Source organism: Anoplophora glabripennis, unplaced genomic scaffold (assembly GCF_000390285.2).
Source record: "Anoplophora glabripennis isolate ALB-LARVAE unplaced genomic scaffold, Agla_2.0 scaffold73, whole genome shotgun sequence".
Classification (NCBI taxonomy): Eukaryota; Metazoa; Arthropoda; class Insecta; order Coleoptera; family Cerambycidae; genus Anoplophora; species Anoplophora glabripennis.
The window spans coordinates 540,991-554,693 of record NW_019416874.1 but is presented as its reverse complement, the minus strand read 5'-3'; the positions used below and the strand labels follow the sequence as shown (position 1 = coordinate 554,693).

The following is a 13,703-nucleotide window of genomic DNA, read 5'->3' as shown; positions in this document are numbered from 1 at the left end:
ATGTTGATGATCGGAAATCGGTCACAATCGCCTCACTTACTGACATGAAAATTAAGCAATATCTGTCGCTTTGCATTGCCAACAAAAAATATGGAGCAAGTGGTTTCGTTATTGTCAGAAGAATATAGATTTGCGTCTTAAAAGGGTGCCTCATTCTAAAGAAAAGTGTACCATCCAATCTGTAAGTTACTGAATTCAGAAATTTTTATCAGCCATTGTTTTCGCCGGTTTGCAGCCACAACGCTGACAAATTCTGATGCTGACCTGATAACAGTCAAGCATATAAGGAGGTGCAAATCATCTTGCCGAAGCTTATGTAGAAGTCTCAATAACGAGAATGGTTGAAGCATTGAAGGAAATACTCAGTGATGGAATATAAATTTCTTGCAGTCCTACGTATGTACATTTGATACAAGAAAAAAATATGTTCCAAGAATACATATTTCTGAAAATGTTAATTGAACGAATAAAGTTCGTATTAATTCCAACGAAAATTAAAAATCATTTAATAATTCAGCCACATTTAAAGTCTCAGTGGACAGTTGAGGTTACAGTTCTGCCTTGTGCTGTGTTGTTTGTTCTCCTCAAAGTAAAAGTAGAAATATACATAAATTAATTTGAAGGACAACTTCCTTCAGATATGGAAAAAGATGCATTAAAAACCGGGGGGAATCTATTGACCCAAAAATCATCATGGTTTGTGTTGAATCCAGGAAGCAATTTCCTAAAATGATCGATTCATCGATTGTATTGCTAAAGTAGGTTAGGTTAGGTACCAATGGAAGGCAAAGTTATTATCTTTGGAGGCGATCTTAGACAGATATTGCCTGACATCGGCGAAATTAGATCTGATATTATAGATACATTGAAGTTTGCCAACAAAAAATATGGAGTGTGTTTAAGGTTTTATCAGGAAATACGTAGACTTGCATTTTAAAATCGTGCCTCACTCTAAGGAAAAGTGTACCATCCAATTTGTATGTTATTCCTAACAAAATTGACCATATTTGACGAATTCAGAAATGTGTACCAGTCATTGTTTCCCCTGGTTTGCAGTCACAATGCCGACAAATTCTGATACTGACCTGATAACAGTCAAGCGTATTGGGAGATGGAAGTTATCTTGCCGAAGCTAATGTAGAAGGCTCAGTAGCGATAATGATTGAAGCATCGAAGGAAATAGTGAAATAGCAACGTCTTTTGAAGAACAAACGAACTCGTGGTAAGGAAAAGGGCTATTACACCCAATTCCAAAAGTTGTGACGCCATTACACACTTTCCATGTAGAGTACATGAGGTTTCTTCTAAGTTCAAGAGGAAAAATATACTTTATAGTTGCAATTGACTTATACATTGATAATTACTGATTTAATATTTGTATTTTTATGGTAGCTAAGAGCACTAAAACAAGTGTATAGATTATTTCAGAGATATTTTTATACATAAGGCGTACCGCGAATACTTATATGAAATCAAGGGAGCTGCTTTACATCAAAGAGATTTCACAACTTTTGCTGTCATAACAACGGCAGACACACTGTAAATGCCGCAGTTACATCTAGAACAAATGGGCAAGTTGAACGGAACAGTAATATTCTTGCAGCTCTTCTATCCTCTACTCCTGAAGAGTTGTGGGACAAACAAATTCATTCCGTACAATTTGCTTTCAACAATCTCCACGAAGCATTCTTAAGGGATGAAGTTACAGCAATCTCAGATGTTGTAGACGCTCCTAGCTGCTAGGCAGTGATCCAATGGCAGGTAAGGCAGTTTTGACAGATATACATACATTAAAGAGATGAAAAAGTCATATCAAATGCTAAGGTCTTCAAAATGTGAAAGAACACTTACTGTGGATTAGATACATCCAAGGTTGTAGTCTTCGAGAAAACAAATGATGAAAAGGGGAAGACAGAATTCCTCTTTTGTCCAAAGAGGATGGATAGATTATTCAGTAGACCACTGTTAAGTACCAAAAAATAAAATAAGTAAACCATGAATTTCCAATGTCGCAAAAGGGTGCGAGTGCTATATTAAGCCTTGCCTAACTAATAGGGCAAGTACATTTAAAATAGCAAGTGGCCATTTTCAGCAGCAGCAGTTAAAAAGTAAGAATAAACACTTCAAAGTCAGAAATCTAATGAGATGTCTGGTTAAAGTTGCAATTCCTTTCGTGTTGTCCACCTTGATGAAAATTGTTTGACTAATTGGTTGTATGACTAATAACGGACCAGCTAAGTAAAAATTTTTATATTTTTTGATTAATGGAACCTCGACATTGGCATACATAGATTTAAGTAGTGCTTGTAGTACCATCAATAGGTCGAAACCCAATGACTGAAGCTGCAGGGTAATCCAAATAGTCGCACTGCTCTCCAAGGTTATGGTAATGGACAAACTTTCGCGTTGGACAGCATATCATTTGACATTGTTGTAAATGAAAATTTTGCCAAATTTAGGCACCTGGTTCCAGATGTAGTACAAGATATGCCCGTTTTACTGAGAAGAAAATTCTCAGAACTGTCGGAGCTAATAATGGTCAATTGTAATGCATCATTTGAAACTTTCCAAGCGTATTAACCACAAATTAAACATGCTGTTTGTCCTTCGAATTGCAGTATGATCTCATTATTTGTGCTGGAGATACCATCTAGTAAAACTTCAAATTGCTGAAGAAAGACCCCAAAATATCAAACAAAACAGTGCCAATGGTATCAAATCCACTAGGTATTCTATCTAGATAGAATCATGAACCTTATGACCTTTAAAAATGATGCAGTGTCAGAAGAAATAATTGCCAAGAACATTCACTTCTGGCTCTTAACTGTCTTAAGTAAAACCTAGTAGTTCTATTTTGTAGCTTAGCTAGAAATTCAAGCATAGTTTCCATTACATAAAAACAGTAATTATCTGAAACAACTCCACATTACTGCCCTATTCAAAACATCTTCAAGTAATGTATGGTGGAAACACAAACACAAATATAGAAGGAATGACAAAATAAGAAATAATCATGAAATCAAACAATAAACATTGTCATCAGCATTACATTACTGCTGATTGGAACTAATCCACCAATGTTTATTGAAATGAAAATGTAAGTAAAAGCATAAATATCATTAGACCTGTATATTAACATATCTGCTATCTTCGATATTTTAACTCTTTAATTTTAGTAGAACGGAGACTTCAATTATTTTCGCTCCCAATCTTTAACTTTACAAGTTATCATTTAAGTACCTTGACTGAAGACTATTATCTAATTACTTTGGAAATTTTCTTTTAAACATAATCTGCCATCGAGAGGAGAATAACAACATTAATGAACAAACAGTAGATCAAACTCTTTCAATTATTCACATAACTGTAAATACACCAAACCAATGAGCAAATACTAAATGCATCGAATTGACTTCAAAATATGGAGTAAAATTCATATCGATGGGTTTTTGCCAAAGTATAGCAAATCTCAATCCAGGCAAAGTATTGTATGGCTATAAACAGCATAAAATTGTACTTTCAATCGTACTGAAAATCGTTAATATTTTTAAATTTACTGCCCCAATAAAACCCTAAAAATCTTTGGACAAACCTACAGTTTTTTAAGACTGACATGAAAACAAATTATGCCGTTTTCTGTAAATCTTAGGTTATGTTGCTTCCAATAGTTATAGTTTTCTGAACTTGGAAGAAAATAACTTTTCGTTCCCCGAATATTCACAAAAATTTTTTGAGGAATATGAATGGGAATTCAAGATTAAAAATGGGGGGATATGGATGGAATAATAGTGTTCACCTTTATTTTAAAATATCTACAATTAAGAGGAGATAACTAAAAACAAATACACAATGTACAGGTGTCCATTGATAGGTAAAAATCACTTTTGTAAGAGACAAAAAAAGTTTGTTAAAATATGGCGATGTTTGTTTATGCAACAAATTGGCGCAGCATGTACTATTTCGCCCATGTTTTGAGTACCCGTAACAATTCTTCAAGAAAAGTCTACAATTCATTCAGATTCACAATTGCAGCCAGAATCGTCCCACATGGCGCCCAACCGCCGACCTACCAAAATCCGCGACAATATGATTTCAAATCAGTAAAATGTGCAAAGCCTTCGAAGTTTAGAAATATACAATTTTTCACACATACATACCCATTATCATTTTACTAGTAAAAAAATCCCAGACGATCATATTTTAACACTAATTTTCTTTACCTCATACAAAAATTAACTGTACCAGATTACCATAATACCAAAGTAGTAATGTTGAGAGAAATATCTGGTAACCACACATTATTATCACGTAGGTTGCATCACTATTACGAATTTTTTAAAGATTTTCGTATCCAAAAATATTTATATTATTTACAAAACAATCGTGTACCTTAAATATCCGTTGAGTTTCTTACTGAATCATACTTCTCCTTAAAATTGGACAACAACAATGGATCGTTACACTGTTCTAATCTGCTTACAGTTTTTCTATAAATGTCTAAAATTTTGTCATTAACGTCGAAAGAAGGATTTTTGTCCTCAAATGTTTTGTGGTTCTGTAGATAAAATTGTATATAATTTATGGATACTTCAATATCTTCGCTCCCAAACTGTTCCCATGCTAATTTAAGAACATTTTCCATTTCGTCGACGTCTTGATCCATCTCTAATGATTCGATTTTAAACATGGCGTTGTGTAATTCTTTGCAATATGGCTTTTGTTGAGCTAATAAATTATATGCTTTCCTGGCGTTTCTAATCCCCTTACACAATGCAAGCCATTCGATATATTCCGGTTTGAAGATATCGGAAATCTCTTTAGGTTGCTCGATCCCGCCTTTATAAATTAGTTCTAGTACTTCATTGCCAGATGTTAAAGTGTGATATCTAAGGGTCATTATCCATAGAGGGGCAGATTTTTCTTTTAACTGTAACTGTCCTCTGTTAAATATTTGATTGACGTCCTTTACATGGTCTTTAATAATGGCACACCTTAACCTCAATTTCCACAATTCTATAGAACTTGGGGCTGTTGCCAGTCCTAAAAATCAATAGGTTTTATTTTCGCCAATTTTTTAATTCTTGTTTTAAGAGGAAACAAACAGCAAATATCGTGTTATATGCAATAAGTATAAAATGTATAAAATCTGGGATGTTTATTTATAATTTTTGTTTGTTAGTATGTGGTGTGAATAGAGCCATTCTATAACAATATTTTAAAGGAATATTTTGTCTCAGTGTGATTTAAATAAAATAACAGATTTTCCTGTTACATCATACATTGCATATTGAAGTCTACATGTCTCGAAAACAAGTAAATATTGGGAAAAACTTTATATTACAAAAATTACTCCACATTTAACGATATTTCAGATGGACTGTATTTCCATCAGAAATTTTTTAGTATCGCCACGCCATCTATACAGAAAGATTTGTACTAACAATTCTAACTGCAATTTGAGGCTATTCGAGGAACCCAACACCCCAGTTACCAGAACTAAAATTAATTTCTTCATTTCGGAGATATTGGCAGTGGGAGTGTTAACATGGCACACCCTGTATATCTATTTAAATTTTGTTTGTAAAAATATTTGACTTTTATGGAGACCTTTTATACAATTTTCATTTTAGATATTTTGATGCAATAAAATTGCTTTAGCTTATAAACAGCAATTTTTTTTTTAACTTTCTTGTAATTCTTAGAACATTTTAATCTGTTACACAGGGTCACTACAGATTTTATGACAGGGTGATTAACAAGTGGATATCAAATCACTTAACTCAGGCTGTGTTTTGTACTTTTCTAATTGTAACAGATGAACAAAGAAATGCATATAGAGCAGCAGTCTAGTGGAACCTGACCAACTTTTCAATTTTTTTGAGGACCCCCCCCCCACACCTAAATAAAGTTTCGAAAACATATTTTTTTACTGATTATATAATATATTTATAAATATGTACTACTTTTAAGAGTATACATTTTTTGAATTTTGTAGTATCGATATTGTTAATTTCAAAATTTTGAATTTTTGACCAGAACCCCCAGAGGTTGTGTGGTACCCCAGGGTTTGCAGAACACAGTTTGAATACTGCTGATCCACAGCATATACAATTTCTTTAAGGTAAATACGAATGAGCGTCCGAGATACAAAGGGAAAATAATTACTGAAAAGCAATATGAAAGATGTGTAAATAGCCAGAATCGATGAGATAAAAGCAAAATGTGCAAACCGAGAATCAAGATAACTATCAAGAAGCTCAGTGTATGGTAGAGGGACGTCGTCTTGTCGAATTGAAGGTTCTGGCAGAACATATATACTGTTCGTTTTGCAAAGAGGTTCTTTCTCTTGACGATACAGAGTAAGAAGTAACGAAAGGACTAGCCTCAATTTTTACGGTTCGATGCAGAAAATGTCTTGCAACAACTCCTGTTCCTACAAGCAAAGTGCATAAAGCATCTAATGGACAGCTCGTATATGATACATATTCGAAAGCCGCTTTTGGTAAGTTTACATTGATTTTTGTGTTATGTTACAGCCTATGTAAATAATTCATTTAATTTAATATTTATAGCTGCAATACCCTATGGATACGGACACATATCTCTAAACAAATTTTGTAGTTTGATGAACCAACCATGCATGTAAAAACTTTTAAAACTCATGATAAGAGAAATCGGATCCGTCATGGAGATCGTAGGCGGAGAAAGTTGTATAGTAGCTTGCAAAGAGGAAAGACTTTTAAAAATAAGTCAATTAGACATTGTAACACCTGGTATACCTAGAGAGTAAGAATGCTGAATCAGCGCGAGAGGCCAGGGAGAAGTCGGGCAGTCGTTGAAAGTAAAAGAGTACCAGGAAGAGTAGTAACGGGATAAGTTGAAATTGTTCAATACTCCCAAATAGTTAAAGAAAGGTATTGTGTTCGAGAGGTAATTAAATTAAGGTAAAATTTGAGTCAGTTCAATTTTTGTTACAACAATTATCAGAAAAGTAGTTCTTCAGAGCGGTAAGAAATTAGAATTTCTGTAAACCGAGAGGAGCTGAAATAGTAAATTAGAGTTTTCTTTCGCTTTTTGATGAAATTATTTTTATACGAATTAAATGTCCAGTTGGTGGAGAAAGGTTATTGATTATGCAACGAGAAATCGGAAATGTCGAATGTGCGACAAAGACGGTAACAAAACTGAATTACTTTGAGACAGCAAAAGCTATGGAATCAGATGTAGCTGTACAATTAGTCGCTAAAGGTCAGTATTGAAAGAAGCAAATCTCGAAGTGGGAATTTTTATTGGAGACAATGATAGTTCGAGCATGTGAGCAATAAAAAAAGCATTGAATTATAATATTATAAAGCAATCTGATCAAAATCATAAGTCCAAAGGTGTGAAAAGTTTATTGTACAAATTTGATTAAGTAAGAATCCCGATAAGGTGTTGACTTTGGAAGTGATAAAATATCTACATAAATGTTTCACATATGCTATGGCGCAGAATCGTGGTAATATTGTAAAAATGGCAGGTGATGTAAAAATATTTCTCACCGTTAATATTCATGATAAATGTGGTGACTAGTGCAGATATACAAAAGACAAAGAAAACTAAAGACACTGAATAGTAAATGGAGGCTTAAAAAATGAAATACTTTTAGAGGAACTGAAAACTGTTTTCCAAAAATTAACTGACAACGCTGAAACTTTTGTATGATGTGGTTCAACGCAGGCAAACAAAAGTTTGAATAATATGATTTCTAAAAAAGCTCCAAAAGCTGTAAGACTGCTCGGAATCATATGATTATCGAGTAGCTAGTTTCATAACGCAGAAAAATATAGGTGAAAAATATAGATACTTGCAAAAGTGGAACTTGAGTACTGAATCTCATGTATCCAAACAGATTGACCGTATCACAAAATCTGACAAAATACGATCTGAGAAAGCTAAAATATCAGCTTTCAAATTACATCAATACTCTTTAAAAAAATGGAACTCAGTTGAAAAACCAATCTGGAAGGACTAACTAACTATATGTGGTTATTGAAGATGCCTGCTGTTACTGCTACCGACATCGGTACTATTAGCAACGAACTGGAAGGGAATACTCTATATCTGGATCATCATTCCACAGCAATAGTTTTTTTTTATCTGGAAGCTGGTATTTTAAGCTTCTGATGTACGGGGATTATCAAATCTAGGCAGTGATTTATATAAATATGGAGAAAAAGTACAATCATCGCCTATAAGATTAGTTAAACAGGATTTGTTAACTTTTTTAAGCGATATAATCAAGCCCCGCATACTAGTTGCACATAATTGCAAAAATAAAAGAAAGTTGCGTTAACAGAAGAATTCAGCAAAGTTGTAGGATTTATTGATAGCTTGAATTTATTCAGAAAAATATTTCCAGATAAGAAAGAAAAAGCCACTTTTAAATTAAGTAAATTTGTCAAAGAGTTATTAATAAGTTTATTTCATATGATGATTTGGTTCAGAATTCAGAAAGGTTACATTCTCTTCCAAGAGCTAAACCGACAGAAGGGCCAGAAAGGTCAAGGGAGAATAATGAAAACCAAGAAACAGGTCAGCTACCCATGCTAAGGTGGAAATGCATCATGTCGAGGGCTGAATGGTGCGGGGGTAGGTAAAAATTTTGCATCGCGAATGATCTTTTTGCGGAATGTGGCAAACCCCATCGTACTGATCGTGACCTATATTTCCTCCAAACTCGTAGGACTTTTTTGGACCAAGAAAATAAAAATAAACAAGAACCCGAAAGAGGGCCTTCCACAACTGCTGGAGAAGCAGCAAGTGTTGACTAGGCAGAAAATAAGGACAGTCACTGGGAAGCCAAACACCAGCGACTACTATCTCTAGCGGAGTAGACAAACTGAACCTGGAGGGTAGAAAACAATTGTCGGGTGCGCAAACTCAAAAAACTGCGGAAGGCAGAGGCGGGAAAAGGACAGGGGCCGGTGACGGAACCTGGCTCAAGTACCACTCTAACTCCGCAGGCGGCTGAACCGGGGCCAAGTGGATTCTTAAAAAAACGTGGGCGGTAGCGATAAGTCTTCCCACGCTGGGACAGACTTATGGGGAGGTGCTATCAGAGTCCAAGCAATGGTGGTCCCCCATGGATACCCAGAAAATACCCACACGATCGTAAGCAAATTACAGTGAGCTTGGTGCCTTGGGAGGGGGCTAGACCTTACGTACCTACCGAAGTTCATCGTATGGATTCTGGGGCACCCCGATGAACCGGAAACCATTTTGCGCGATCTGAAGAACCAAAATGGGGCATTGAGGACAAGGGCCTGGAGGCTATTTAAGTGCAAGGTTAAGGAGAAAGGCCGGCCCTTGTTCTCTCAGTTGATGAAATGAGTGTGAAAGGCACTGCAGAAGGAGGATTTCAGACCACTTCTGAACTTCACCAGGGACTTTTTTAAGAACCTGCAGAACGGTAGGCTTGGGACCTTCTGATGAAGATCAGGACCAAAATCCAAGTCATCTGGTCAAATTCCCGGTGATACAGGCAAACATTCAGCACAGTAGAGCTGCTTCTTCTGCTTACTGTGCTATTGTGGCACGCATAAACGTGGACTTGGCTTTGATCCAGGGGCCCTGGGTACCTGGATTCCGCATCAAAGGACTGCGGGTAAGTAGTGGTGGCTTACTGTATTGTAGCCATCAAACTGTCATGTCTGTAGGACTCCTCTTCCATGGTTCTGTATGAATGACCCGGCGATGGCCGGAATACCTTATGTATCAGTGGAAACGCAGACAACTGGTACTGGTGATTTGCTCATTGTCGCTTAATAAGAAGGAAAATATGCCTATTGTATTTCATATTATTTTGTAAGTACAAATTAAAATACAAAATTAGTAAAGAATACTTATGAGTTTTTTTATGGACAGCATCAAAGATTTTCAAAAGTATCCGGACCCCACCAAAAATTAGTTGCCGACCCCTGCTACAGGGTGTGATTATGTTTATAGTACTGTAAGCCATTTTCTGTATGTTCAACAGGCATGCAAAGTTCAGGAAAGGTAAGACAAACATAGGAGGTAAAAATATGCTTTTTTCCTTATTTTGAATTTACTGACACTTGACTTACACCCTGGAGAAAATTTGTATAACTGGTACAGTAAAGAGATATCGTTTCTAATTTGCTTAGATTTTCTACAGTCCTCGTCAAAAAACATTTTCCTATTTATTATTAAATTCAAATTAAAAATGGCAAAGCTAATAAAACCAATTTAAAAATTTACTCACCTTTTTCTATAACTTTAACCGTCTCTGCCTCGTTGTTTGTAAGCTTAGCCCAAACAATAAAATATTTTTCTTCCAAAGGAATCTGTTTACTTGCAGCTTCCAGGGCAGATAAAAGTTTGTTCTTTTTTATTATAGCCGCCACATCGTTTTCTTGCTGCAACTCTATCAAGAAATCCAAATACAAAGTCCATAACGCTGCTTTTTTTTGTTCGGATATTTTTGACAGGCCTTCCTCGTATTTCTGGAAACTTCTGTTCAAACAAAACTTTGTCGATTTCAATATTGCCTCATCGACAACACCAAAATGGAAGCCTACAAAATAAACCGTATCTTAGTAATCACTCGATGAATACGAAAAATTAAAATTCTTTTAATTTTTAAACTCAGATACAGTAAAATTTGGCTAAACCAATTTGGTTTGTAAACATATGTGGTACAAAAAGAATTATGTCGTGTGTGGGACACATATATCCCGTTTCGCTAAATTAGTCGAGGAAATAAAGCACTAAAAACGGCCTTATCTCCGAAATCTGTGCAGTAAGACGGATTGTGATACAGTTTTTTTGCATTCGATTCGTTAAAGCGTCCAGAAAGTTTGTGACCCTATGTGATCAATGAGAAATGAAAATTGCATCGGTGCATAAGAAAAATGCATTTTTAAAATTGCATCTCGAGTTAAAATATGAAAAATTTATAACTTGGAAAATATTGACGGAAATGAGTTCAATTTTGCTACTCGGGGTTTTTTGGGGTTGCTGAACACGAATATCACGACGGCAACGGTCTCCAAGGTACCTAGTGTCCAGGGTGGCCGGTTTCCGCATCGTCTTCTGGAGTTTTCTGGAAATTCGTTATAAACTTAGCCGAACCTCGTTACCTCTGAGTTTTTGGGGCAGCTCAACACGAATATCACAACAGTAATGGTCTCCGAGGTACCGATGTCATCTTCATAAGCTTTATCCAATATCTAAATAAATTATCCAAATTTTTTTTTTAAAATTTGGCGCGTTTACTCCAATTGCTGGCCGCTGGCTACTAGTATATACGGATACGCTCCAAGTTATAGTGCACACATGAAATAAGAAAAATTTTAATTGTAAATATATGTAAGAATTTAACACTTTTTAACCAAAAAAACACAAATTCTTTTCTTAGAACAACTTTTAATTAACTTATATTGTGTACTGTGATAATACGTCTGTATTATGCTAGAGCCTATCTGAAAGTCACTAAGCTTAACCTATGTTTACAAAATAGTCCCATAAATACTCCCATAATATTAATCTGTCATCGAGACGGGCCGAGATCGTTGACGACGCTGGTAAAATTCCGTGAATTGCTCACATATACTTATCTTAAGTATAATATTCTTTTGAAAACATGTATTTTTTGTAATGAATAAATGTATTTTTATAATAAAAAATAATTAAGTATAAAATAGTTGTCAAGGAAACCAGCTATCCTGGGTACTAGGTACCTCGAGGACCATTACCGTCGTGATATTCGTGTTGAGCGACCTCAAAAACCCCGAGATAACGAGTTTCGGTTAAGTTTATAATGAATTGCCACAAAACTCCAGGAGACGACGTGCACTGATGCAATTTTCATTTCTCATGATCACATAGGGTCACAAACTTTCTGGACGCTCTAACGAATCAAATGCAAAAAACTGCATCACGATCCATCTTACTGCACAGATTTCGGAGGTAAGGCCATTTTTAGTGCTTTATTTCCTCGACTCTCGACTATTAATTAAGAGGATATTTATTTTATTCCAAATTCAAATCTGCACCAGCTACACTGCGTGTTATAGAGCGCCTTAAATTCAGCATGTCTTGAGAGAATGCCTCCAGCAACGCCATCTTGCAATATTTATCAATGATATTTTTTTATATACTTCAATATACGCCTAATAGGCCAATCATTATAGCTTTTTTTCGGGAAAAAAATACTATTAGAAGTTTTTCTGCGTAATATTGTTCAGAAACGTGTTATAAACAAAATATCAAAAAATCAACTCGAGACTAGTTGGGAAACTGTTAAATCAATGGTCAAAATTATGAAAATGTAGTTTTTCGACTGACGTAAAAAAACTGTTATCCATAGAGAAAAAAAGGTTTATACAAAAAAGGTAGGTATTAAATAAATCTGTAAAATAAGACAAGTCCGATTAAATTCCGATAATTTGTTTATGCGCAAGAGCTAGTGATGTAAAATAGCATGCTATTTAGTTTTGGGTGATATATATCAAAATATATATCATTATATATATCAGATGAATTTTGTTAAAAAAAAACTATACTCAAATTAGTTTTTTTATATTGCTAATGCCTTGCTGATTAATTTGACACCAAATACATGTCATATATATGAACTTTTAGAAAAGTTATCAAGTGATCTTTATTTTTTTTCATATTTAGATTGGAATTTTTTATTGTTTTTATCATAATGATTTCTAATTTTTGTTGCGTACTACTGACTGTTTATAAGCAAGTACGCTGTTTATTAGCAATTTAGTTTTATCAACCCACAAATAAAAAATGGGAAGTTTCTAGAACAAGAAAATTTTGTCTTTGTATATCACAATACGTACTTAAAAAAAATTAAATATAAAAATTGAAATAAAAATTATCAAAAACTTATGATAATAAAGAAACTGCTTTAAAGTAGTACTTAAAAATCTGAAATTTTAGGGGTGTACTATAGATGGGGAGACCTAAGAGCGCATGTAATTTCAACTCACCCCTTCCACCCTAGGGGGTGGGGTGAAGGGGTTTTTTTAGACGTACCCTATTTTGCGATTTTCGGATTCTACGCGTAAAACTACCCCCGGAAACGCGTTCCTGGGGATACGTCTAAAAGACCACCCCTCAACCCCCTTTGCACCTACTAGGGTGGAAAGGGTGAGTTGAAATCACGTTCGCTCTTAGGTCGCCCCACTTATAGTACACCCCTAAAATTTCAGATTTCTATATTTATTTCTGACGGAGATGTGCCCAAATGCCCATCCAAAAAACGACAAAGTCCATACGAGGGTGGTGGTTTGGTTTTTGTGTGAATTCGGCAAGAACGCGCTTTCGGGGGTAGTTTTACGCGTAGAATCCGAAACTCGCAAAATGAGTAGGGTACATCTAAAAAAAACACCCCTCACCCCCTAGGGTGGAAGGGGTGACTTGAAATTACGTGCACTCTTAGTTCTTCCCATCTATAGTACACTCCTAAAATTTCAAATTTTTATATTCATGGACTACAGTCCAACTCAAGCCTACCACACCACAAGTTTTTAGTTTTAAAATGTAAGGTTAAGTTTGAAATTTGGCTTTATTGATGAAATGGCGGGAAAATTGATATATATCAGCTATTAACATATATATAATAGCTGATATGTATCAAAAATTGATATATATCAATTTGTTATATATTTTCACTCACATCACTA

General features: G+C 35.0%; 1 protein-coding gene across 1 annotated transcript in view; it reads right to left on the bottom strand.

Moving 5' to 3' along the window:
* Positions 1-3,774: 3,774 nt before the first annotated feature.
* LOC108905027 (U3 small nucleolar RNA-associated protein 6 homolog) overlaps positions 3,775-13,703 on the bottom strand; it is a 14,788-nt gene continuing 4,859 nt past the window's right edge. The window contains exons 4-5 of the mRNA XM_018707786.1: positions 10,265-10,576; positions 3,775-5,040 (exon numbers count right to left, since the gene is read on the bottom strand). Coding sequence (XP_018563302.1) covers positions 4,391-5,040; positions 10,265-10,576 — 962 coding nt within the window. The 3' untranslated portion in view covers positions 3,775-4,390. The remainder of the gene's footprint in view (positions 5,041-10,264; positions 10,577-13,703) is intronic.